The following is a 27,955-nucleotide window of genomic DNA, read 5'->3' on the forward strand; positions in this document are numbered from 1 at the left end:
GACAAAACTAAGGTGAACTTTTGGGAAAAGAAGATTTGGGGGTTGTTTTAAAAATTCATAGCAGATGTGAGTATCTGCCCACCAGTAATCTCAAGTCAACTGACTGTGTTTTATTTTTTGACTGATCTTTTTAAAAATAATTTTTTTATCTAATTAAAAATATATTTATTTCTATTTATGTATTTGGCTGTGCTGGGTCTTATTACAGCATGTGGGATCTAGTTCCCTGACCAGGGACAAAACCCGGGCCCCCCAGCTTTGGGAGCACAGAGTCTCAGCCACTGGACCACCAGGGAAGTCCCTAGTTAATTTTTTCTTTTTGGCGTATAGTTGATTTACAATATTGTGTTAATTTCTGCTGTACAGCAAAGTGAGTCGGTTACACATGTACATATATTTACTTTTTTTTAAGATTCCATTCTCATATAGATCATTGCAAAGTACTGAATAGTTTCCTGTGCTATACAGTAGGTTCTTATTTGTTACCTATTTTAAATATAGTGGTGTGTATATGTCAATCTTGATCTCCCAATTTATCGTCCTCCCCGCCCAATCAAGGCAACTGGCTTTAGACAAAGGTCTTCACTGTGTTTTTCCTTTCTTGAGTTATGAATTAATTAAGGGAGTGTGGACTGACATAGCTGCCACTACTAAGAGGACAAATGTCATTACTTCCATGAAACTGTGACCCTCATGGAAACCACACAGTGTCTGTCTATCTAACAAGGCTGCAAGAGTCTGGATTTATTTTGCTTGCTTGTTTGTTTGCTTTAAAATGAAAGTCTTTGGCATTAAGGCAAACAAGACAAATGAATAGTGTATTACTTCCTCCACCCCCCACCATTGGTAACCCAACAGGTATATTTTAGAGGTGTAGATTGTGGGTCATGTTTTTCTTCTACAAGTATTCATTTAATATGAAACCTTTAACGCCTAGAGGATAATTAATCCTGGATATCAGTAACTGGGTCTTTAAACCCAATGAAAACAGTTAAATCCACAAGGCAGTAGAATATTTGTCTACGTTTACAAATAACTGGGGGCTTCCCAGATGGCGCTAGTAGTATAGAATCTGACTGTCAATGCAAGGAGACATAACAGATACAAGTTCGATCTTGGAGTCAGGAAGATGCCCTAGAGGAGGGCATGGCAACCCACTCCAGTATTCATGCCTGGAGAATCCCATGGACAGAGGAGCTTGGCCGGCTATGGTCCATAAGGTTGCAAAGAGTCAGACACAACTGAATCCATTGAGCATGCACAAATAACTACATTATCTTATTGTTAATTTTTCATGGGCCAGAAACTTGTAGTAAATAAATTGTCGGGTAAGCACATTTGAATTTGATTATGATATAGTATTTCTAAATAGAAATCTTCACATTGTTAGCCATACATTCTCTTCACCTTTCACTTGAACTCATGAGACTCTAACATAGTTCAGTTATTCACATTTTCCCAGTACGTTAACCTGATGTTAAGACTGATTTCTGAAGTAAGAGGTGAAAGTGGCATGTTCTTTAAACTGATGAGAAACTGCCCTCTTCTCTCTACTTCTTGTTCCCAAAACATTTTATCTTGCTATGTCTGCCAGTGTCTTGCCTCATTCAAATTCAACATTCTAATTTATTGTGGAAACCTGAAATTTGGAGTCTATAAAATCATCCTGGGTGAGACTATAGATGATACTTTTGCTGTCTGTGATTCATCTTAGTCCTGGACCTGGTGGGATTGCACTGTCATTTGTTATCGGCTGTGTGTGTCCATGCCCCTTACTGTATTTTATTGAGTGGTTTCTGCTGCCTCCAGAATTCCTTGGGGCTCATGGACCTGACTCCTCAAAGCTTTATGAGCAACCATGGAGTCTTTGGAGCTTCCCTTGTAGCTCAGTTGGTAACGAATCTGCCAGCAATGCAGGAGACCTAGGTTCAGTTCCTGGGTTGGGAAGATCCCCTGGAGAAGGAAATGGCAACCCACTCCAGTATTCTGGAGTATTCTGTCCTGGAGAATCCTATGGACAGAGGAGCCTGGCAGGCTATAGTCCATGGGGTCGCAAGAGTTGGACATGACTTAGTGACTAAACCACCACCACCATGGAATCTTTTCTCTTTTGATTTAAGAAAGGAAATAAAGTTAGCAGATGACATATGGCTTTAGCGCCAAGAACCCTAAGACCATGATAAAACGATGCAAGTTGTGAACAGCCATTATGTCTTAGCAGTGCCTCTTCTGTGAGACACCCATCTCTCTTCCTTGCTTTACAGGTCTCCTTTTACGTCATTCACATCATTACCACACAGAAGTCCCATCAGCCAGGAGGCCAAAGAGTGAGGGGTTTTCAGATGCCTGGAACCCCGTGACCCTTGTGGGCCAGCGTGTGGCTGAGGGCTGGACCTGATAGTATAGCCCGGTGAGAAATAGCAAGGATTCTGGAACCATGAAAAGCTAAGTTCAGATCCTGGCTTTGCAGCCTTCCAGCTTGCCCTTCGGGCTTCCCAGGTGGCGCTAGTGGTAAAGAACCCACCTGCCAATGCAGGAGACATTAAGAGACATGAGTTGGAAAAATCTCTGGGTCGGAAAGATCCCTCGGAGGAAGGCTTGGCAACCCACTCCAGAATTCTTGCCTGGAGAATCCCATGGACACAGGAGCCTGGCGGGCAAGGTCCATAGGGTCACAAAGAGTCAGACACGACAGAAGTGATTTAGGACGCACAGCTTGGCCTTCTTGCTTGCTTCTGTCCCATTGTTTCCCTAGATCTCAGAGGTCAAGGGAAGTGTATTACATTTCCAGAGTGTTCTGAGAGTTAAATGAGAACTCAGTAAGTTCCTTAACCCAGGGGATGGGTTTGGCAGGGTGAGGAAATTAGTAGAAAAAATGGAGGCATCACAGAAGGTCTAGTCCTAGCCATGCGAAATACAAACTCTTTCTGAACCTTGATTTTCTCACCTGTAAAAGGAACAATAGAAATTCCCTTCCCAGGCCCCCCACGCATGGTAGATAAATGGGTTAATAGAGATAATGTTTATAGTGTTGTGAAGGTAATGTAAGGGTATGTTATTACTGTTCTTGGATGCTCCAAAATGTCAGTCATCTCTGTAGACCCCTATCTACGGGAAGGTGTGGGTTGGAGAATCACCAAGGAAAGCAGGGATTCCTTTCTTAACCAAAATGTTCTACTTGTATATACAAATTACTCTTTTAAGGACATTTTCACTGTCATTAAAAAAATTACCTTCCAAGGATTCTTTCTTCATTCTTATTTAAGTCTTTTATTTCTGTTACTAATTAGGGCCACAGTGGTTACCATATCAGATTAATTACAATGGACTGGTTCAAAATTGGGAAAAGAGTATGTCAAGGTTGTATATTGTCACCCTGCATATTTAACTTATATGCAGAGTACATCATGCGAAATGCCGGGCTGGATAACTCACAAGCTGGAATCAAGATTGCCGGGAGAAATATCAACAACCTCAGGTAAGCAGATGATACCACTTTAATGGCAGAAAGTGAAGAGGAACTAAAATGCCTCTTGATGAAGATGAAAGGGGAGAGAGAAAAATCTGGCTTAAAACTCAACATTAAAAAAACAAAGATCATGGCATCCAGTCCTATCACTTCATGGCAAATAGATGGGAGAAAAAATGGAAACAGTGTCGTATTTCATATTCTTGGGCTCCAGAATTAATGTGGACAGTGACTGCAGCCACAAAATTAAAAGACTTTTGCTCCTTGGAAGAAAAACTACGACAAACCTAGACAGCATATTAAAAAGCAGAGACATCACTTTGCCGACAAAGTTCTGTATAGTCAAAGCTATGGTTTTTCCAGTAGTGACGGATGGATGTCAGAGTTGGACTGTAAAGAAGGCTGAACACCAAAGAATTGATTCTTTTGAGCTGTGGTGCTGAAGAAGACTCTTGAGAGTCCCTTGGACTGCAAGGAGATCAAACCAGTCATTTCTAAAGGAAATCAACCCTGAATATTCATTGGAAGAACTGGTGCTGAAGCTGAAACTCCAATACTTCAGCCACGTGATACGAAGAGCTGACTAACTGGAAAAGACCCTGATTCTGGGAAAGATTAAGGGCAAGAGAAGGGGATGACAGAGAATGAGACAGTTGGATGGCATCACCGACTTAATGGACATGAGTTTGAGCAAACTCAGGGAGATAGTGAAGGACAGGGAAGCCTGGCATGCTGCAGTCCATGGGTCGCAAAGAGTTGGACATGACTCAGGGAATGAACAAATTAATTTATTAACTTTTTTTTGCCACACCAAGAGGCTTTTGGGATCTTAGCTTCCCCATTTAAGGGACTGAACCCAGGCCTCGGTAGTGAAAGAGCTGAGTCCTAATCACTGGACCGCTGGGTAATTCCCCGTATCAGGTCATTTTACCCTTTTTTTTCAGATCATGTTATTCTTTAGTTGAGCATTTTGGCTGTTTATTTGTTTTTTCTATTTTGTTTTATCAAAATTCCCTTTATTTTTTTTAAATTATCAAAGATTATAATTTTACAATATTGAGAAATATAGAACAAAATACAATTATTGGAAGATAATTGCTCTACAATATTGTATTGACCTGTGCCACTCATCAACACAAATCAGCGACAGGTATACGTACATATGTTCCCTCCCTCCTGAACCCCCACCCCATCACCCACCCCTCTAGGTTGTCAGAGAACACTGGCTTGAGCTCCCTGTTTTATATAGTAAATTCTCACTTGCTATCTATTTTACATATGGTAATGTATATGTTTCCATGCTACTCTCTCCAATTATCCCTTATTTTTTTACTTAATAACTTTTTGATTAAAATACATTTATTATATAATATCACGTAAAATTTATGTGCACAACATACACTTTATTGATATAATAGCCTTCTATATAGCATGAAGCCAGTGGCACTCATACTTTCCCCTAAGATCTACAAGTCCCTCATTATTTGCTTTCAACTTTTCAAAAAAAAATTGACTCCCTTTTCTATCACCTTCCATTTCCCAGTTTTTTAAAATTATTTATTGAAGTATAGTTAATTTACAATATTGTGTTAATTTCTGCCATATAGCAAAGTGAGTTATGTATACACGTATATATACATTCTTTTAAAAATTCTTTTCCGTTCTGGTTTATTCAGTTCAGTTCAGTTCAGTTCAGTCGCTCAGTCATGTCTGACTCTTTGCAACCCCATGAATCGCAGCACTCCAGGCCTCCCTGTCCATCACCAACTCCCGGAATTTACTCAAACTCATGTCCATCAAGTCGATGATGCCATCCAGCCATCTCATCCTCTGTCATCCCCTTCTCCTCCTACCCCCAATCCCTCCCATCATCAGGGTCTTTTCCAATGAGTCAACTCTTCGCATGAGGTGGCCAAAGTACTGGAGTTTCAGCTTCAGCATCAGTTCTTCCAATGAACACCCAGAACTGATGTCCTTTAGGATGGACTGGTTGGATCTCCTTGCAGTCCAAGGGACTCTCAAGAGTCTTCTCCAACACCATAGTTCAAAAGCATCAATTTTTTGGTGCTCAGCTTTCTTCACAGTCCAACTCTCACATCCATACATGACCACTGGAAAAACCATAGCCTTGACTAGACGGACCTTTTTTTGACAAAGTAATGTCTCTGCTTTTTAATATGCTATCTAGGTTGGTTGCTATCTAACTTTCCTTCCAAGGAAAAACCATAGCCTTGACTAGACGGATCTTTTTTTGACAAAGTAATGTCTCTGCTTTTTAATATGCTATCTAGGTAGGTTGCTATCTAACTTTCCTTCCAAGGAGTAAGCGTCTTTTAATTTCATGGCTGCAATCACCATCTGCAGTGATTTTGGAGCCCCCCAAAATAAAGTCTGACACTGTTTCCACTGTTTCCCCATCTATTTCCCATGAAGTGATGGGACCAGATGCCATGATCTTAGTTTTCTGAATGTTGAGCTTTAAGCCAACTTTTTCACTCTCCTCTTTCACTTTCATCAAGAGACGTTTTAGTTCCTCTTCACTTTCTGCCATAAGGGTGGTGTCATCTGCATATCTGAGGTTATTGATATTTCTCCCGGCAATCTTGATTCCAGCTTGTGCTTCTTCCAGCCCAGCGTTTCTCATGATGTACTCTGTATATTAGTTAAATAAGCAGGGTGACAATGTACAGCCTTGACATACTCCTTTTCCTATTTGGAACCAGTCTGTTGTTCCATGTCCAGTTCTAACTGTTGCTTCCTGACCTACATATAGGTTTCTCAAGAGGTGGGTCAGGTGGTCTGGTATTCCCATCTCTTTCAGAATTTCCCACAGTTTGTTGTGATCCACACAGTCAAAGGCTCTGGCATAGTCAATAAAGCAGAAATAGATGTTTTTCTGGAACTCTCTTGCTTTTTCAATGATCCAGGGGATGTTGGCAATTTGATCTCGGGTTCCTCTGCCTTTTCTAAAACCAGCTTGAACATCTGGAAGTTCAAGGTTCACATATTGTTGAAGCCTGGCTTGGAGAATTTTGAGCATTACTTTACTAGTGTGTGAGATGAGGGCAATTGTGCAGTAGTTTGAGCATTCTTTGGGATTGCCTTTCTTTGGGATTGGAATGAAAACTGACCTTTTCCAGTCCTGTGGCCACTGCTGAGTTTTCCAAATTTGCTGGCATATTGAGTGCAACACTTTCACAGCATCATCTTACAGGATTTGAAATAGCTCAACTGGAATTCCATCACCTCCACTAGCTTTGTACATAGTGATGCTTTTAAGGCCCACCTGACTTCACATTCCAGGATGTCTGGCTATAGGTGAGTGATCACACCATTGTGATAATCTGTGTCATGAAGATCTTTTTTATAGAGTTCTTCTGTATATTCTTACCACCTCTTCTTAATATCTTCTGCTTCTGTTAGGTCTGTACCTTTTCTGTCCTTTATCGAACCCATCTTTGTGTGAAATGTTCCCTTGGTATCTCTGATTTTCTTGAAGAAATCTCTAGTCTTTCCCATTCTGTTGTTTTCCTCTATTTCTTTGCATTGATTGCTGAGGAAGGCTTTCTTATCTCTCCTTGCTAGTCTTTGGAACTCTGCATTCAAATGGGAATATCTTTCCTTTTCTCCTTTGCTTTTCGCTTGTCTTCTTTTCACAGCTGTTTGTAAGGCCTCCTCAGACACCATTTTGCCTTTTTGCATTTCTTTTCCATGGGGATGGTCTTGATCCCTGTCTCCTGTACAATGTCATGAACCTCCGTCCATAGTTCATCAGGCACTCTGTCTATCAGATCTAGTCCCTTAAATTTATTTCTCACTTCCAGTGTATAGTCATAAGGGATTTGATTTAGATCATACGTGAATGGTCTAGTGGTTTTCCCTACTTTCTTCAATTTAAGTCTGAATTTGGCAATAAGGAGTTCATGATCTGAGCCACAGTCAGCTCCGGGTCTTATTTTTGCTGACTGTATAGAGCTTCTCCATCTTTGGCTGCAAAGAATATAATCAATCTGATTTTGGTGTTGACCATCTGGTGATGTCCATGTGTAGAGTCTTCTCTTGTGTTGTTGGAAGAGGGTGTTTGCTATGACCAGTGCATTCTTTAGGCAGAACTCTATTAGCCTTTGCCCTGCTTCATTCTGTACTCCAAGGCCAAATTTGCCTGTTACTCCAGGTGTTTCTTGACTTCCTACTTTTGCTTTCTAGTCCCCTATAATGAAAAGGACGTCTTTGTTGGGTGTTAGTTCTAGAAGGTCTTGCAGCTCTTCACAGAACCGTTCATCTTTAGCTTCTTCAGCGTCACTGGTCGGGTCACAGGCTAGTTCCCTGTGCTCCACAGTAGGACCTTGTCAGGTCTGTGCTATCATGATCTAGTAGATTTCGAAAGTTCTGGAAGAAGAGCACATTTCAGAGATTCTCTTATAATAGTATTTTGTCCTTTCCTCAAAGCCTCCTTTCATTTGTGTATGATACGCTCCTCGCCCCCTACCCCCCGTCTTTGCTGTCACATCATTCTCTTTTATGTTCACGGTGGTGGCCAGCACACCCAGCGGGGAGGAGGTGATGTGAGTGACACCCTCTCATTTGGGGGGAAATCTGATTGGGGAAGAGTGAGGGTTCGAAGTTATTTTGTTCCTTGCGTCTTGCAGGCCGTTTTCATGATTGCTTTCCTAGAGGTGATTCTCCTGTGTCTCCCATCACCCTACCTTCTCTGGTGCTGCCGTGCACACTATCATGTTGATGAGGATGCAAGAGGCCATGGGTACAGGTGATGATGTAGGGTGGAAGGAATAGGTCAGCTGGTCAAAGCAGCAAGAGGAAGAGAGCTGATTTAGCATCATTGAGAGCTGCTTTAGGAAGTTCTATAACGAGCAGATTTTTAGGAGGGGAGGGAGCAGTTTTTTATAAACAGAGATACAGGGACAGGGCTTCCCTGGTGGCTCAGTGGTGAAGGATCTGCCTGCCAATGCAGGAGACAGACATAGGAGACACGGGTCCAGTCCCTGGGTCAGGAAGATCTCCTGGAGGAGGAAATGGCAACCTACTCCAGTATTCTTGCCTGGGAAATCCCATGGACAGAGGAGCCTGGTGGGCTACAGTCCACGGGGTCACAAAGAGTCAGACACGACTGAGCACGCACGTGGCATGTGGCAACCAGGAAGTGCTGAGAGCATGGTTGTTTTTTATTGCTGTTACTAAACCTAAACGTCTCCACCCCTTACGTTCATTTTCTTTTCTCTCCCCCATGATCTAGGTTCATGGTGATGCTTCTTTCTGTGGTCAAGGGATTGTTCCTGAAACATTTACACTCTCTAATCTCCCACATTTCAGAATTGGTGGGAGTGTCCATTTGATTGTCAATAACCAGCTGGGTTACACCACTCCTGCAGAAAGAGGAAGGTCTTCCTTATATTGTAGTGACATCGGTATGTAACCCAGAGAAGAGCTGATGTTGTTGAGTCAAATAAGGAATTTCTAGAGAAACTTCTATTATAGTTCACTCAGAACAGGGAACCTCACTGCTGGTCCCATTTTAATTTTTGGATCAGATATGGTCAGTGGTCGCCAACGGTGTTGTTAATATTCCTTTCAAAGTCCGAGTGTGATCTTTCAATCCCAGGAAATAAGAGTAGAATTTAGAGGGTCCCATCTCAAATTGCTGATGTATCCAGTTGAATGATCTGGTATAACCCAGAGATCAACACAGTTAGTACAACTGGAGTAATTGTCTTTAGAATATTCAGAGTACCCAAGACCACAGTCAAAAAGGATGTGTTCAACCAGTAAATCTGGCCAAGGGGTCTGGTGGGAAATCAGATGTGAAGAAGCAAAGGCGTCCTGTTTTAACCTGTGGAAATTGACAATATTAAAAGAAACACAGGGCTTCTTATTATTCATTCCCTATTTCACAGAATTGACAGAACTGTCAGATGGTGAGAACTGTACTGTTTTTACATCCAGAGCCCGGCCTGGTTGCCATTTGGGACTATCTATGTGAATTTTTTGTGATTAGAGATTTTGAAAATTCATTCTCAACCAACTCTTTGAAGAAATCCTTTTTTTCCGCCCCCTTAGGCTACATCTTTTAAAGACCGTTTTATCTCAGGAGGAAAGATAATAGTCATAATGATAAGAACACACACACATCTGTTATTAGGTACCAGGCTCTTAAGCACTTTATATGCATTAACTCATTGATGCTTTAGGACATCTCTGGGTGATAGGAGCATTATTCCAGTGTCCCAGATTAGGAGACTGGAATTCATGACTTCACCAGGATCACACAGACACAAATACTGGGTCTGAAACTCTCTCTTGTCAGCTGGCCTCCAAAGTGCAGGTTCTTGTTTTTTCTGATGGTGGGTGGGGAGGTGTTGCACTGTGTGACTTGCAGGATCTCAGTTCCCTGACCAGGGACTGAACCTGGTCTTGGCGCTGAAAGCCTGGCATCCTAACCACTAGGCTTCCAAGGAAATCCCAAAGTGCGGGTTCTTAATACCCAAGCCAAACTACCCCTATGATGTGGGCTGTCTCCCCAGGCGGGCAACAGGATTTGGGGGTAGGTTCATGGGGTGACTGGCGGGCTTCATTTCTGTCTTCTGTGCCTCAGGGAAGCTGGTGGGCTGCGCCATCATCCACGTCAATGGAGACAGCCCAGAGGAAGTGGTGCGGGCCGCGCAACTGGCGTTCGAATACCAGCGCCAGTTCCGGAAAGACGTGGTTGTTGACTTGTTGTGCTACAGGCAGTGGGGCCACAATGAGTTGGACGAGCCCTTCTTCACCAACCCGGGCATGTACCAGCTCATCAGGTACGAGGCTGAGCCATCGGGCGCCCTCTGCCCTACAGTGCTTGCAGTAGTGTTTCTATAGACTCACCCCAGGAGGGTGACCAGCTGCCCCAGTGCGCCTGGGACGGGACCCTCTCAGTGCTCAAACTGGGACAGCCCTGGGCACACTGGGATGACCACCCCACGGGTCACAGGAAAGCGCCCCGTGTTCTTCCAACTCCACATGTCTCCTCAGTGAAGAGACAAAGGCAAGCTTAACAGCCTCACTTAGCAGGTGGGAGGACTGAACAGCCAGGTCTTGAGATTTCCTTTTTAGACGCTAGAAAGTAAATGCTTTAGATGCTCCTATCTCCCTCTTTCCTGCTTGATTTCCTCATAGACATAAATTAAAGTAGAGGAGTAAACTTGGTGACTTTTTATGGGCCTTTCTGGTCATAGGTAGCAGACTGCCCTTGGAGGAACAAATCTGGGTTCTCCATTGAGCTTTTTTTTTTTTTTAAGCCACCCAGTTTTCTTTTTTCCTTTTGTTCTTTTCTTTTGGCTGCACTGGTCTTTGTTGCAACCCACAGGCTTTTCTTGTTGCAGCACAAGGGCTCTCTAGTTTCCCTGTGGCGTGTTGAATCTTAGTTCCTAGACCAGGGATTGAACCCATGTCCCCTGCATTGGAAGGCAGATTCTCAACTACTGAACCACTGAGGAATTCCTCCACTTAGCTTTGAATTTAGCACCCAAATGACCTGATGTGACTCGGAACCCCATTTTTAAGAATATATCCTGTCTACCTTTCACTTTTTTAAGGATTATAGTGGTCAATGTGACCAGACTTTGTCATGTAAAATATTATGGGAATGCAGAGCAGCAGCATGGTTATTTCTATTTCTGTAAAATCCAGATGTGGAATAAGTTGGCAAATTTGGTTCAAACTTTTTTAAGTAAAAGAATGCAGAATAAGTAGATAATGTAGGTCAGCCTCATAAATAACTGTCCAGAATTAACAGTTGGTGAAAAAACAAACAAAAACAACTCTTCTACTCATTATTTCTGCCTGACTGTAGACAGAAGCTTATAAAGATAAACTTGTTTTCTCTAGCTTGCCTGGAACAAGTGGTTACACACCATTACCTGTAAAAAACAAAGGTATTGGTATGAAAGTAACATGACATAAAATAGATCTTTTTGTTTTTTTGGCTGCTTGGCATGACATATGGGATCTTAGTTCCCCTACACGCCCTGCAGTGGAAGTGTGGAGTCTCAGCCGCTGGACCGACACGGAATTCCTTAAATGGACCATTTTAAAAAAAAATTTTTGTTTTATATTGGCGTATAGCCAATTAACAATGTTGTTAGTTTCATGTGCATAGCAAAAGGACTCAGCCATACATATATATACCCATTCTTCCCCAAACTCCCACCCCATCCAGGCTGCCACGTAACATTGAGCAGAATTCCATGCGCTATACAGTAGGTTAAAATGGACCATTTTAAAGTGAATGATTCAGTGTGAATTGTATTAATATAAGCACCCCCTCTGTCTAGTCCCAAAACATTTCCCGCATATGTTTTTATAGCAATGACACTTCAGAATACGTTTGATAATAACTGTGTCTGTCTCTCTTTGATTTTTACAAACATGATTGATTTTTGTTTCCCTCCTCCTTGGATAGAGCCCGGAAGAGCATCCCTGATACCTATGCAGAGTACCTTATGGCTAACGGACTCACAACCCAGGAGGAGGTGTCGGAAATCAAAGCCTCCTACTATGTGAAGTTAAATGGCCATTTAACTAATGTGGCCCACTACAGGCCCCCTGCCACGAGCCTGCAGGCCCACTGGCAAGGCTTGGTTCAGCCAGAAGCTTGTATTACCTCCTGGAACACAGGTGTGCCCCTTGACCTCCTGCGGTTTATTGGCAAGAAGTCTGTGGAGGTGCCTGAGGAGCTCCAGATGCACGGTCACCTTCTGAAGATGCATGTGCAGGTAGGGAGCCCAGGCATCCCCAGGCATTGTTTGTCCATCTTTCACAGCCAAGGAATTGGCGTTGGTCTGGTCTTGTTGGTTGGCTAATGCACTTGACAGATATTTAATGTGAGTCATTAGTTTCTACAAACTGATCCTAGCGGAGTTTTGGTACGGACTGTCAACTCAGATTTTGTCTACCTCTGACTTCTATTTTTCCTCCACTTATTTGTTCATTCATTCATTCATAATGTCTAGGGACTTCCCTGGTGGTCCAAAGTGCCAAGGTACAATTTGCCTTCCAATGCAGGGGGTGGGGCTTCCCTCTCTGGTCAGAGAGCTAAGGTCCCACAGGTCTCACTGCCAAAAAACCAGAATATAAACAATAGAAGCAATATTGTAACAAATTCAATAAAGACTTAAAAAATTGTCCACATTAAAAAAAATTTTTAAAACCCCAAACATGTCTTATATATCATGTGTATAGTTACTACATGCCCATATTATTAAAAACATGGCCACACAGGAATGCCCGTTTTGGTTTTTCTGAGCTGTGAGCAGAAGACACTTTCATTTTGGGCAGGCAGGGGGATGGCTTAAATAAAATGAATAAAAGTCAATACACATAGTCCCCAAAAGCAACATTTGGATCCTTAAACATATTGAGGTTTTGTTGTCTCGTGTTAAGTATAAATTGACATACACTGCTCTGGTTTGCTTGAAACTTAGTGGTTTCCTGGAACATGGAACTTCCAGCTCTAAAACTGGGAAAGCAAGGAGATACAGGCCTTCATCTTTCTTGAATTTGGATGAAGGCATGATGAACTCTGGATTATTTTTAAAACACTAGCTTGCTTTCTAAGTTTCTATTATAGGTATAGAGACCATGAAAACAATCTGTGTACTCACCATCCGACTAAAAGAATAGAATATTACTTACACCATACACCCCCACTCTCCCCACTCTGCCAGCTCCCTGCCACCTCCTCTCATCCATCCGCCAGGTTAACCACTCACCTGAGAGCCTGTTTGTTTTGCCTGCTTTCAAACGTCATATACTTGCTGTCATTCCTCTCATGTTACCTTCTGCGCTTCCTGTTGCATTTAATACTATGTTTTGGAGACTTAACCATTGTTGCATTACGTTTTTTGAACTCAGTGTGAAGAAGGATGTGAGCTCTTAAAAGTTTCTTTTCCCCTCCCCTTCACTTTCAGTCTCGAGTGGAAAAAGTGATGGATGGAACAAAGTTAGACTGGGCCACGGCAGAAGCTCTTGCGTTAGGCTCATTGCTTGCTGAAGGTACGACTTTTCTGTACAGCTGCACAGTGGATAGAGGATGCATTATACGACATCTCTTATTCGTGATGCCTGCAGTGTTGAGTTATAGCTACCTTGTATCGTTTTTATTGACTAGAGAGGTTCTCAGATGTTGTGACTCTTCTTACCTGAAAACACTATTTAATCATCGTATAAGTCATGTTGATAGCCTTCATCAGCAAGTAGTCTATGGAAACACAGGATTCAGGGCTGACTGTATTGGAAAGATATTTTCCCTAGTAATTGTAGGCCAAATGATGACTCTTCACTCTTTAACAGTTCACTTTGACTACAGAGTTTTGAATATGGGACAGGTGCATTTTAAGAAGGATAATCTATTACCTTAAGGGTGATTCTCAGGATGAGCTGGTGTATAAGGATTCAGGGTCACCAGGCCTTATTATCACTTAGGTTACTCATGGGAATCTGGATTTTTCTTTTCCCCTTCTTGCTTGCTTAAGGTTTTAATGTCCGTCTGAGTGGCCAAGATGTGGGCCGTGGAACTTTTAGCCAGAGGCACGCAATGGTTGTTTGCCAGAAGACAGATGACACTTATATCCCCCTGAACCATATGGACCCTAATCAAAAGGGGTTTCTAGAGGTAGGACATTTCATTACCTAGTGTAACACCCAGGTGGCAATGATCGTAGCTACAGGCTTCTTAGCGATAGATGCCGGTAACATCTGAACTTTGGGTTCAGTACTTTTTGAAATAAGGGGATGCTGAATGGATAGACAGTGAAGGTTGGTCCACTTGGAATGGAAGTAACAGACTAGCAAGTAGGCTAGAGCTGTGTCACTCTGGCTACTTATCTGTATTCAGGTAAATGGCAAATGGATGTTCATTTTGTCAATCCAGAATTGACATTATAACCTGCTTGTTGCTGAATTCATTAAAATAAATAAAAAATGTGGATAATAGGTCAACATTTCTTGACAACTTAAAAAAAAATCCCACTTCCATAAGCTTATTTTATTCCCTAGGACTTAGCAGGCTTGATGAATTTATCTATTATCATGTATTTCCAGTCATTGAGTTAGATTCATTAGAGTCAAGAGCAGAGCCTGGGTCTTTTCATTTTTGTTTCTCTAACAACTAGTGTGGTGCCTGGCACATGAGGTTTATTGAATTATCCTTTAAGGTACAATTAGTGGCATAGCATCTTTTTTCCCTACTCTAGTGATTTGTCTGAGAGCATGGGGTTTACTGATATTCAATATTTTTTAAAAATACACTTGTCAAAAGCAAGATTCCAGGAAATTGCTTAAAGGACATGCAGCTCATATTTTCTTTAAATTAGTCTAAAATCCCCACCTTGATCAGTTATCTAGATTGGTGATCTAAATACTGAAACATCTAGTATTTCCCCTACCCAATCAATGTCTTTTATTGGTTTGTGATTTGATATATGGTATCCATTAACTTTGAATATTGCACTAGGTCAGCAACAGCCCACTGTCGGAAGAGGCTGTCCTGGGATTCGAGTATGGGATGAGCATTGAAAGCCCTAACCTGCTGCCCCTCTGGGAGGCTCAGTTTGGCGATTTTTTCAATGGTGCCCAGATCATCTTTGACACGTTCATCTCTGGAGGTTGGTGTCTGGTGGACGCATCACAGCAGCTGCATGGGGACAAGCGTATGGGAAGGGGCCATAGCTGTGGCCACAGCATCCCTTGCCCCACGAGCTGGGGGCCCGACCTGTCATCCACCGGGGCAGAGCAGCTGTCAGACAGTTCAATATGCTGTTGGGAAGAGCACCTAAGCCTCTGCGAGCAGAAAGGCTGCACCTCCTGGGGAGCATGCTTGGCTCTAGGGAATGGTGCCTATACTTGCCCCACTCCTAAGAGGTCTGATTTCCAGGTCTGCTCTTGGTGTGTGTTGAGTAACTACAGCATGAACAACAAGCAGGCAGCAGTGACACAGTGAGGACTTGTGATTAGAATGAATGTGTGTGTCAGTCCCTTTTTCACATTCAACTCTTGTGACCCCATGGACACCCCACCAGGCTCCTCTGTCCATGGGATTCTCCAGGCAAGAAAACTGGAATGGGTTGCCATTCCCTTCTCCAGGGGATCTTCCCGACCCAGGGATTGAACCTGGGTCTCCTGCATTGCAGGTGGACTCTACTATCTGAGCCACCAGGGAAGCCCGATTAGAATGAATGACAGTCTTGAAAAGCTGCTCCCCACAGCCCAGGGTCACACAAGTATCTCAGAGTTGGAAGTTGTGCATCTTACTGGGTTTAATCATGACTTACAAAAGCAGTGCCCACTCACTGTAGAAATTCCAAGTGTATAAAATACAAGTCTGAGTCTCCCCCCAGACTCTCCCCCCATTTTCTGGGGAGACCCACTTATGGGTTTTGTGTGCACACCTCAGACCCTTCTCCTGGTTGCTTCTCTGTAACTTTGTGGTCCTGAGGAAGAAAAGAGGCTTGAGGAGACTGGACTTTGCCATGTCCAGAGACTCTTCTAAAGAGTCTGCTTCTCAAAAAAAAAAAAAAAAGAGTCTGCTTCTCTTGTTTTGGATCTCAGGTTTTAGGGCTCAGCAGTTGTGGCGCATAAGCCTAGTTGCCCTTAGGCATGTGGAATCTTCCTGGACCAGGGATTGAACCCTTGTCCTCTGCATTGGAAAGGGGATTATTAACCACTGGACTACAAAGGAAGTCACTACTTTTTTTTTTACCTGGCAACCTGCATCAAGCAAGTCTATCCGTGTCATTTTTCCAGTGGCATTTCTCACTTCTTGTCTCTGTGTCACATTTTGGTACTTCTTGCAATATTTTAAGCTTTTGCATTATTAGTATACTTGGGATGGTGATCTGTGGTCAGTGATTTTTGATGTCACTATTGTGAAAAGACTGATTGCTGAAATCTCAGATGATGGTTAGCAGTTTTTAGCAAGAAAGTTTCTTTTAATTAAGGTACGTGCATGGTTTTTTCAGAGTGCTCTTGCACATTTGCTAGACTGTGGTATAGAGTAAATTTTACCCACAGTGGGAAACCAAACAATTCATGTGATTCGCTTTACTGTAGAGTCCCAGACTGGAACCTGCAGTTTCTGGGAGGTTTGTCTGTATTTCCCTCCTAAGGAGAAAGCACCGTGCCATGAAAAGGCCTTGAGGGGGTGCGGCGGCAGACTAACAAGTGTCTTACTGTGCCGTCAGCTAGGGTGGTCTGGCACCTGCACTGTAGGATCTCACTCCCACCACTACTTTACAGGCGAGGCCAAGTGGCTCCTCCAGAGCGGCATCGTGGTCCTCCTTCCCCACGGGTACGACGGGGCTGGGCCGGAGCACTCGTCTTGTCGAATAGAGCGTTTCTTGCAGGTATGTCCACTGCCTTCTAGATTCCAAGGAATGTCTTCCCTGCTTCCTAGGTGCTCTGAAATAGAACTGCCTCCTGCAGACATTCCTGAATATGAACCTTGGACTGTAAGACATCGTAGTATTTGAATGAAACAGATCTAATGCAATGTTAGTCAATAGTTCTTGGAAATACAATGCTTCAAGCATGTTAGTATCATGGTTTCATGGCAGTGAAAGTTCTTCTTATGTGGCGAATATCAGTAGTTTCTGAGTCAAGGTGATCATTGGAATCATCTAGGGAGCCTTTTATAAACAGAGATACAGGGACCAAGAGCTTCCCAGGTGGCTCAGTGGTAAGGAATCTGCCTGCCAATGCCAGAGTCACAAGAGATGAAGGTTCTGTCCCTAAGCTGGGAAGATCCCCTGGAGGAGGAAATGGCAACCCGCTCCAGTATTCTTGCCTGGAAAATCCCATGGACAGAGGAGCCTGGTGGGCTACAGTCCATGGGGTGGCGAAGAGTCAGACGTGACTGAGTGACTGAGCACACTCGCAGGCACTGGGACCAGGCCGAGATCCAAGTAGTGACAGTGTTTTTATCAAATGATCATGACCATCAAAAATCTGAGTAACAACCCAGAAACTACCATTATCTTTTGGTAAGAATCATTACCAATGCCACTTAATGTGTATTACTTCCTAATATTTTATTATAAAAAATTTCAAGCATAAAGAAAAGGTGGAAAAATTTTACAGAGAATATTCATATGCCCACTTGCTACATTCTGCCATTAATATCTTATTTTAATGTTTTATCATGTATCTATTCATCCGTCATTCGTCTATCTGTAAATCCACGTAATTTTTGCATGTATTTGAAAGTAAACGAAGACGTCAGTACACATCGCCCTACGTATGTGCATATCAGTAATTATCTTAGCATGCATGCAAATAAAATATATATAAAGGTGATAGATTAGTAGACAGGTAGATAGATCAGTAGATAGATAAATGCATATAACTGTGTTTGGTTGGTAAAGACAGATAAATAATTTCATAAAAATTAGATTACAGAAATAAATTGCAAGTGAATTAAAAGAATTGAGTGTGAAATACAAAACTGTAATTTTTCAAAGACGTTTAGGAAATGAGTATGCAAAAGATACAATTTGGGAGTCATCAGTTTTGTTGTTGTTTTTGGCCATTCAGCCTGACTTGTAGGATCTTAGTTCCCTGACCAGGGCTCAAACCCAGACCCTAGCAGTGAAAGCTCCGAGTACTAACTGATAAACTGCCAGGGAATTCCTCTCCACTGCTTCTTGACTGGGGTTAGAAGACATGCCTCCACTCTCTGTCCCAGCAGAGTCATCCTCAGCTTTTCAACCTCGTTAGCTGTTTTGATTCTTGTCTGTAAAACAAACTATCCTTGCATTTATTTCATCAGGAAAGTGAGATTCAGACACTGCATCCTTCCAACATATTCACCCCACAGGCATCAAAGTCTGTATTTTTCAAAAAGTCCCTTCCAGATGCTTCTTTTTAAAATTTTAATTGTTTTTGGCCATGCCACATAGCTTGTGGGATCTTAGTTCCCCGACCAGGGACTGAACCTGTGCCCGGGACAGTGAAAGCACCGAGTCCTGACCACTGGATCATCAGGGAATTCCCCCTCTTCAGATGCTTCTTGCAGCTCACCGTGTTTGGGAAGAACCACGTTAGAACACACAGACTCAGCAGATGGGAGCCACCAGGCCTCTCCTGGTGAATTCTTCATGGGTCATACATTTACCTTCTGGTCTTCCTCTGTGAGGAAGAGACACATCTCCTCTCCATCTCCTGGAGATGCCCGCTTCCCCTTAGCATAGCCTGTGCCCTTAGGATGGGGTGAGCTGACTCAACTGTTGGCTCCTTCCTCTCACTTCCCTCCCAGATGTGTGACAGCACAGAGGAGGGTGTGGACGGGGACACTGTGAACATGTGCGTGGCTCACCCCACCACGCCCGCCCAGTACTTCCACCTGCTCCGGAGACAGATGATTCGGAACTTCAGGAAGCCCCTCATCCTTGCTTCTCCGAAGACACTGCTCAGGCTCCCCGTAAGTAGAAAAAAGGTTTGTCAGTCTTTCTCCTCTGGCCGTATTTTCCCCTGCATTTCCCTCTCTTTTGTATATCTGGTTACAGTTCTAAATAATAGAAGTGTCTCTTTAGTTTTAGTTGGCCATGCTGCTGTGTCTCTCTTTTTTTAACCTTTCAAGAATAACTAGAAATCCAGGTCACTTGCAGTTTCATTATTGTGAAGGACAGGCATAGCAGATATTATCACCCTGGTATCCCAGCCTGAGCAGAAATAATCTTTTAGAATAAAACATTTCAAAGTCCAAATGGTGTCAGCACTGCTATGTTTATAGTCGCAAGTTGGGAATTTAAAGTACTTTGATGAAAACAAGTAGTTTTATTCCTTGACTGTGTGTGTGTGTGCGTGTGTGTGTGTGTGTGTGGCAGAGTTTTGTTAAAGTAAAAAGGGACAGAGAAGGGTTCTGACATAGACATCAGAAGGGGGATGGAGAGTGCCCCCTTACTGACTTTTATTTAGACCTTTTTGGTGAAATGATTTATCACAAGTAGACTCCCTTTCAAACATTGTAACAATATAGCTTATCTACTTCTTGGCTTCACAAGGATACATTTTCTCTTGATTTACCCTAAGTGTTAAATGCACAAATGTTTTTTAAATTACACAAATATGCCAGTTTTCAAGAGGCAGAATTCAAGATAATAAGTACTTTTAAGCATGTATTTATCCCATCTGCTATCATTTTTTTCAGTTTTGTATGAGAGTCTGAATTAGAATTAAATGTTTGTGTTTATTGGGATGCCAGTGGTGAGGTGGACTATGTCGTTCAGGACTTGGCTGTCCAAGACGTTGTGTGTGTCTAACCAAGGTCAGAGAGCATGTGTTTGGAAGTGACGGGTGTTGGGAGAAGCTGCCAGGGATTTGGCTTCACAGTTGTCTTTTTCGGCAGTTTCCAGCATTTGGAGGGGAGTGAGGTGACCCTCGCTCTCACTGTTGGTTGTGGGCACTGGCGCTCTCCCAGAGTGAGCACCCGCTTACGTTTGGCGCTCCAGACACCTCACCTGTCCCAGCCCGGCCTCAGGGGTCAGTAATGAGGGTCAGTAATGACCTCAGAGGTCAGCTCAGCTTCTTTCACCAATGGCAGCAGTTCATTTGTTTGTTCTCTCTGGGAACAACCCTGTGTGTCTTGAGGTGGCTTCAGGAACATCATGGGACATTTGAGACAAGTGAATGCAATTCCTTTCTTTCTTCCATTTTTTGCTTGCTTGTTTTTTGGCCGTTACATGTGGCATGCAGGATCTTAGTTCCCTAACAAGGGATTGAAACTGAGCCCCCTGCTTTGGGGTCATGTGGTGGTAACCACTGGACCGCCAGGAAAGTCCCTTTATGCTGTCTTTCTGATGGGACTCTCTTGACACTGATATTTTGAAATAGCAATGTGAAAGGGGCCAAGTCAAAATGTAAAGTTACTATAGTTTATTCCTAAGAATTATATACATCTGGGATTCTTGAAGCCAACTTTCATTGTATCCCTAAGGTTGTCATCTGGTCCCTCCATCATACCTAAAAGGAGACTAATGATATTAATTATATATATATATATGTATATATGTATGTATATATATATGTATGTATATATGTTACTAGGTATTGAGTGAACTGTTAAAAGTTTCACTGAGAATTTCTTTTGCTGTTTGAAATTGAGAATAAGAGTTCATTTTCTGGCCCTAATGCTCCACCCCTCTCCCCAAGTCTAATATACAATTTATTAAACAAATAAGTGAAGCCTTCCTTGGGGAACTTAAAAAATACCAACAGCTCTAGATTTTCAAATGAAAAACTATGCTTATTAAGTCATCAAATACGTTCATGAGACACATAAGTCCTTTTGTTAGTGGAAAGTCAGCAGTACCAGTATTGAATTCTGACTTCTTCCTGAAAACTGGTACAGTGATCTCGCAGAATATACACAGCCAACCTTCTCCAGGCATGGCCTACTCAGAGGTGACTTAGCATGTGGCAGACATGACTCAGGTACACCTGTCAAGTGGCACCAAAATCCCAGCCCAGTTTTGTACATGACTCTGAACTCCAGCTCCTTTTGATTCCTGCTATAGGAAGTGGGGACTGATGAAGGACGCTGGTTCAGAAAGGAGAAAGATTGCCTCCTGTTATGTAGCCAGAGTGTCCCCTTTAGGGTTTCCCAGGTTTTGCTAGTGGTAAAGAACCCACTTGCCAAGGACGGAGACTTAAGAGACTTGGGTTCAATCCCTGGGTCAGGAAGATCCCCTAGAGGAGGGCATGGCAACCCACTTCGCTGTTCTTGCCTGGAGAATCCCATGGACAGAAGAGCTTAGTGGGCTACAGTCCATAGGGTCACAGAGTTGGACATGACTGAGTCAATTTAGCACGCTTGCATAGCTGAATAGCTAATATTATTTTTTTAAATTATATCACAATATTCCAGCATTTTTATGGCTGCCATCAATGACCTCGTCTAAATGTCGTATACGCATCTGGGACTAGACTATAAGGAAACTAACTTAGATGACAGCAGAAAAGATCAAATCCTTCACCTTGGGCTTCATCAGTTTTCTACTTTAAGTTCTTTACAAGTATTTATTTATTTTGGGGCTGTACCACAAAATATGTATTTTGGGATCTTGGTTCCCTGACGAGGGATTGAAACCCAGGCCCTTGGCACTGAAAGTGCTGAGTCCTAAGCACAGGCCTGCCAGGCAATTCCCAACAAGTATAGATTTAAATTGAGCTCAATAATAAAATTTCTTTTCACAATATTCATATATTGTTCTGATTGATGGTTATGTTTATAAATTATCATCAAAATCCTAAAGACAGAAATAATTGCATCACCTTAGCTATGCTGGTTTACAATACAAATTCTATATAATGTTGTTTCTGATTCCCACAGATTAAGGCAGATTTTTAATTGATTATCCATTTGAGTCATCCAACAAAAATTCTAATTGTTAACATTTTATCATGGCACCAGACAAAAGGCAATAGTCTGTAACCTCAGAGAAACAATTTTACCCTGAAGTATGCAGAACAGATACTTTTGAGAAAGATACTATGTTTATCAGTACATATGTTTACTTATAGTCCCGGGAGAGAATTTTGACACTAGTCCTTGGAAAGATCCCTTGTAAGTAAAAGCATCTTCAGCTCCTGTCCATTGGTTGATGGATTTGTGGCTTTTTCTCTCCCTCCTTAGGCAGCTGTATCAGCTCTTCAGGAAATGGCACCGGGAACAACATTCAAACCAGTCATTGGAGATTCATCTGTGGATCCAAAAAAGTAATCTGAAGCGGAGCTCTATTTTCATACTCTGCAGTAGATTTGTGACGAGTGGGAGAACTCGTTCATGTTAAGTGAACCAAGTGACCCTAATCTATATTCTGAAACATATAAATCCTTTAAATCTATGGTGTAGGAGTTAGATTATGCACAGAAGAGTGAATTTTGGAGTATATGTTACTAAAGAAGGTTTCCCACTGCATAGCGTGACTGAACCCCACTACAGCGCCCCCACTGCTTCAGAGGCAAAGCATTTCAATCTCTGTGGTCCCTCCTTTCTTCTGCTACAATTCTTACCTTTTATAAATAATTAATTAATTATTAAAATTTTTATTTTGGCTTCCCGGGTCTTAATTGCAGCATACGGGATCTTTCATTGTGGCAGGCAAACTCTTAGTTGCAACATGTGGGACCTAGTTCCCCGGCCAGGATGGAACCTGTGTCCCCTGCATTGGGAGAATGGAGTCTCAGCACTGGACCACCAGGGCAATCCCTACAATTCTTATTTTAAGATATTTCTCCCCCACCCAATTGTCCCTTTTCTTCCCAACAGGGTTAAGAGTCTGGTGTTCTGCTGTGGCAAACATTTCTATGCCCTGATGAAGCAAAGAGAATCTTTGGAGGCCAGGAAGCATGACTTTGCCATCATCCGAATAGAAGAACTCTGTCCTTTCCCACTGGATTCACTGCAGCAAGAGATGAGCAAATATAAACACATTAGAGGTAAAGAGTCCGTCTTGTTCAGCTTTTTGTTTTTAAGATACCTGAAATGTATTTGGAATATCTCAAATGAAAAGCTGGTACAGGGGAAGTGAGAGTTACTAGAAAGTTGACTCCCATGGAATCTGGAGATGTGAAAATAGTTCAGCTAAAGCCAATGTCTCCATGTCTTTTCTGGTGTCCCTTTCTCTCTCCCTCCCTCTCATATATGACATCTAATTTCTTGAGTTTGGAGGAATGCAATACTATCAATGCTATACTATCATTTATGATAAATCCAGTATGATTGTAAAAGATAAGCCTTTTCAGCAAGTGGGGCTGGAATAATTGGATATCTATATGCACCTAACACAGAAATTAACTCAAAGTAGATCATAGACCTAAATGTAAAGCTATAAAATTTCTAGAAGAAAATGAATGAAAATTTTTATGACCTTGGGTTAGGCAAAAAGTTCTTAGACATAATACCAAAATCACGTTCCAGAAAAGAAAAACTGGATTTTACCAAAATGAAAAACTTCTGCACTGTGAAAGGCACTTCAAAGAATATAAAAAAGACAAGCTGAAAGCAAGGAGAAAATATTTTTAAATATTATACATATCTGACAAAGGAATCTCCAGAATGTTTGAAGAGCTCTGAAAACTCAACAGTGAGAAAACATACAATCCAGTTTTTCAAAAGGTGCAAAAGAATTGAACTGGCATTTTACCAAAGAACCACGTGGCAAATGACCATATGAAAGGATCCTCAATGTAATCAGTGATAAAGAAATGCAAATTAAGCTAAAGTGAGATATGACTACATACCAATTCAAATGACTAACATGGAAACAAAACAATACGAAGGACTGATAAGGATGCAGGGCAACTGGTACCCTCAGTCACTGCTGGTGGGGATACAGACTGGTCCAGTCACCCTGGAAAACAGTTTGTCAGTTTCTCATGCAGTTAACACAGAGTTACTGTACCACCCAGCCGTCCCACTCCTAGGTATTTACCCAAGAGAAAGGAAAAATCCATGTGTGAAGGTTGACAGCAGCTCTCTTCATAATTGCCCCAAACTGGAAATGACTCCAACATCCTTCAACCAGTGAATGAAGATACAGTCTCTTTGTGCATCCCTACAATATCTTAACCCTCAGCAATGAAAGAGAGTGAACTATTGCATTTGGCAAAATCACCGATGGATTTTGCTAATTCACGGAAGCCAGACCCAAAAGGCTGGCTGTGTGATTCCATTTATCTGCTTGATCTGGAAAAGGCAGAACTTTGTGGATAGAGAAAAGATCAGTGATTGCTGGAGGCTGAAGGTGGGAGGAAGAGTTGAGTATAAGTGACAGAATGAGGGGATATTTGGGGTTGAGAGGATTGTTCTGTATCATTGTGGTGATGTGGTGATGGTGATGGATATATGACTATGCATTTCTCAAAAAAAAAAAAAATAACACACATACATATTGTGTCTTTTTGTGTGTGTAGTATGTTGTATATACATTTGCTTGCTGTACTGAGATGAAATTTCTTCTTTTATAGATTTTATCTGGAGTCAGGAGGAGCCTCAGAACATGGGTGCTTGGTGTTTTGTTTCCCCAAGGTTTGAGAAGCAACTGGCCTGCAAGGTAACAGCTCTTCCTTGCAGTGTTTTGTGTGTGTCCCATTTCCTCTGGAGTGCCAACAAGTAGGTTTATCCCCTATTATCAGTCCAAAGTTCTATAAAGATAAACTAAAATATAAAATCTAGTTTTAGGCTCTTCTTTCAGACTAAACTTCTGAGTGTTCAGCAAGTAGTGTATGTGTACCTACTAGTATTATGTTAAAAAAACAAAACAAAAACATTGATTATACTCAAAAAGGTAGAAGACCTACCTGTTGGCTACCTTTCCCGGTCGCCTACTCAGCATTCTTGCCCCAAAGATTAGTAACCAAGCCCCAGGGGAGGAGAGCCATGCGCTAGCTTGTTCTACAGTAACACTTACTCCAGGCCCGCCTGCAAGGCTGGTAAACATCAAAGTCCAAGTTGTTAGTTATGTTTTAGGAAGATAAAAACAAGAGAAGAACAATCACATTTGCTTCTGTTTGTCTTTCTATTATGCTTTGTTTAGAACTCAAGTCACTTGATATCAGCTTCAGTTCCCTGTCCATCACCAACTTCCGGAGTTTACCCAAACTCATGTCCATTGAGTCGGTGATGCCATCCAACCATCTCCTCTGTTGTCCCCTTCTCCTCCTGCCCTCAATCTTTCCCAGCATCAGGATATTTCCAAATGAGTCCGCTCTTGGCATCAAGTGGCCAAAGTACTGGAGTTTCAACTTCAAAATCAGATATCAGCTTACCAGGCTCCAATCATTTTCACCTGTGAATAGTTCTAAATTAGAAAACTCTACAGCTAAAACCAAGTAACAGTTACCTAAGAACAAGACAAATTCCTGAATGTGTCTCACCTTATTATGCCTGGAATTTAGTTTTCAGTTGTGACATAGAGCTCCCTGTAATCTAGTTTATGTCACACATTACTTTAGAAAACAGTGATTTATGGTTAAACAACTTAAGAGAAATACATTCGTGTCCCTGGGCAAGCTAAGCAGAGCTCTGACTGAGTTCAAATGTCATTTTATTTCTTTTCTGTTTCCACAATAGCTCCGTCTTGTAAGCCGACCCGCGTTGCCAGTACCGGCTGTGGGAATTGGCACCATTCACCTACAGCAGTATGAAGAAGTTCTCACCAAGACCTTCACCCCATGACGTCCTTTGAAGAAATACTACTTCCTTGTAAGAAAACTGCCATAAAAAGAAAGGCTTGTCTCCTCCACTCGCTAGGTACCATGAAAAGATTGTATTCCTGGAAGACATTGAGATTGATGAGGGTGGAGGAGAGGTAAATCTAGAATACATGGAACAGCGAAAGGAATTGTTCTTTGAGACATGAATCCCACAAGTCACTTTGCTCCTTAAATGTACCATAATGTTATACTGTTTTAGGTCAGAGTGAGTTGTGGAACTGGGTCCTGATCCAGATGTCTTTAGACTCTCCTCTTTCTAATTAACTGTATGTACTCAGGAAAAGTTCTTGAGCATGAATTTATTGCTTCAAGAATCCCATGGACAGAGGAGTCTGGGGGGGCTACAGTCCATAGGGTCACAAAGAGTGTGACATGACTGAAGCGACTTACAATTTTCTATTTTGAGGTTGATCAGGTCACTCTTTATTGAAACACAACACACCTGCCAGGGAAGTCCAAGGACATCTCTGGAACGGAGGAAGACCCCAACAGTTCCCTATATACGTACACCCAGGCATATAGTGTGAGCCAGGGTCCCACTGCTGTGTTTCCTCCAGATTTTCTTAATGCGTGTCACTTTCATGAATCTTCCCTTCTTTATTCAAAGTCCTTGAGTACCTATGTTTTAATTTTATGTCATCTCTGGTGCTGCTTTCCAGCCACTGTGAAAAGTGTTTTTATCAAACACTATAGCAAAACTGTATTATTCCTGATTTGTGTTCTTCAGGATCACTATTTTACCCATTGTCCTTAAGTATCGGTCCTATTAAATATAAACTTATGGGTGTTCACCACATTATTATTGAGTTGTAGCTACAGTGAAATTGATTGGTGATCTACTTCGCCATATTATCTTTTTTGTCACTCTTAATTATTCTTGCTACAATACCTTAATATTTTTAATGAACTCTTGGCGGTGTCTGATATGGGAATTTCAGCCACTGGTTGATCAGCCTCGCCTCTAAAAGTCCCTGCTGTCATATGATGTTTATTTGTGGCACTTAAGGATCACTTTGATAGTGGGAACTTTCCAGTGTTAGGTGCTTTGGGGACTTCTAGAGGTCACCAATCTATTCCCTTATTTGGAAATTAGGCTTAGTACTGGAGAGTATAACTAAACATCAGCAAACTTCCTAGCTTTATATGGCTTGGTGCTGCAGGAAACTACCATATACCATTCTTGTGCCATAATACTGTTTTCTCAGAAATGGGAGAGTACCCGAGGCCCTGGAATACCCTCTCCACTTTTACTGGCAACTGTCAGTGTCTTTTAGAACCAATGTATAGGTTGTTCTGGCCACAGCAGTAGATTAGTGATTCACATCTTAAATCATAAATCATGTAACTTAGTACCATGCTTGTCAACCAATAAAATTACAAAGATCTATTTAATGAGAATGGTTATCAATGTTGTATATTAAACTAGAAAAAAAATAAAAGCACAGGGTCATCTTTTTTGCAGATCTCTTGATTTCTTGAGTTAAAATATTTCAAAAGTCTAAGCACAAAAGTAGATGGAAGACTAGAGTTTTTTTAGTTTAGATCTCTCCAAATGTCTAACTTTACACCTTCCAAGTCTGTTTCTTGTTAATCTCCAAATTGAGCTATGAGATGTATCTTCTATATCTTAACCTTACTCTCAATCATCACTGCAACATGCATCATTATTTTGAATTACCTTGCAGGAAGGGACTGTTAGTTCTCCGCAGCAAGTTGCCAGACAAGTTAATTTTGGAAGACTTTTTATTAAAGTATATTACTTTAGTGTTGTTCCTCTGTATCTTCTCTGACTCATATGAAGAACCAGCTATAATGGAACAAAAATAAGAAATGATCCTGTAAGAGTAGAATGGCGTTTCCTTAATAAATAGTTTATTGAACACCTGTTGCAGTAAGGCGTTTTTCTTGACATTAGAAACACGTGCAAATTAAAGCTAAACCGTGTTGCTCATTGTCCTCGTTAAGAAGTAGGAGGAACTAAAATTTGGGCTAGCAGATTGCTAAGATTATATGCTTTTCCTTACACTATGCTGTCCACGAGGGGACAAAAGAGACTAGAAAAGGCAGACAGGGATTTGGGGCGGGGTGCGGGGCGGGGTGCGGGGGGGGGGGGGGGAGGCGCTGTCCAGTGGTTAAAACTCCGCATTCCAAGGCAGGGGGCGATGTTCCATCTATGGTTGGGGAACTGAGATCCCTCGGGAAGGCTGCTCAGGAAGGCCATAGTAG

At 42.0% G+C, this 27,955-nt stretch overlaps 1 protein-coding gene across 4 annotated transcripts in view; it reads left to right on the top strand.

The window, feature by feature from the left end:
- Positions 1–27,609, top strand: part of DHTKD1 (dehydrogenase E1 and transketolase domain containing 1) — a 43,588-nt gene extending 15,979 nt beyond the window's left edge. For 2 of the 4 annotated variants that reach the window (XM_043885098.1, XM_043885100.1), the window contains 12 exons: positions 8,724–8,895; positions 10,080–10,278; positions 11,922–12,234; positions 13,429–13,513; positions 13,993–14,132; positions 14,973–15,123; positions 16,754–16,860; positions 18,768–18,947; positions 22,146–22,228; positions 22,782–22,951; positions 24,482–24,567; positions 25,587–27,609. In XM_043885098.1, coding sequence (XP_043741033.1) covers positions 8,724–8,895; positions 10,080–10,278; positions 11,922–12,234; positions 13,429–13,513; positions 13,993–14,132; positions 14,973–15,123; positions 16,754–16,860; positions 18,768–18,947; positions 22,146–22,228; positions 22,782–22,951; positions 24,482–24,567; positions 25,587–25,691 — 1,791 coding nt within the window. In that variant the 3' untranslated portion in view covers positions 25,692–27,609. Of the gene's footprint in view, positions 1–8,723; positions 8,896–10,079; positions 10,279–11,921; positions 12,235–13,428; positions 13,514–13,992; positions 14,133–14,972; positions 15,124–16,753; positions 16,861–18,767; positions 18,948–22,145; positions 22,298–22,781; positions 22,952–24,481; positions 24,568–25,586 lie in introns of those variants that run through there. The other 2 variants (XM_043885099.1, XR_006337271.1) reach the window with 2 other exon arrangements.
- The last annotated feature ends 346 nt before the right edge of the window (positions 27,610–27,955 follow it).

The sequence above is a fragment of the Cervus elaphus genome, chromosome 23 (genome assembly GCF_910594005.1).
Source record: "Cervus elaphus chromosome 23, mCerEla1.1, whole genome shotgun sequence".
NCBI classification, from domain to species: domain Eukaryota; kingdom Metazoa; phylum Chordata; class Mammalia; order Artiodactyla; family Cervidae; genus Cervus; species Cervus elaphus.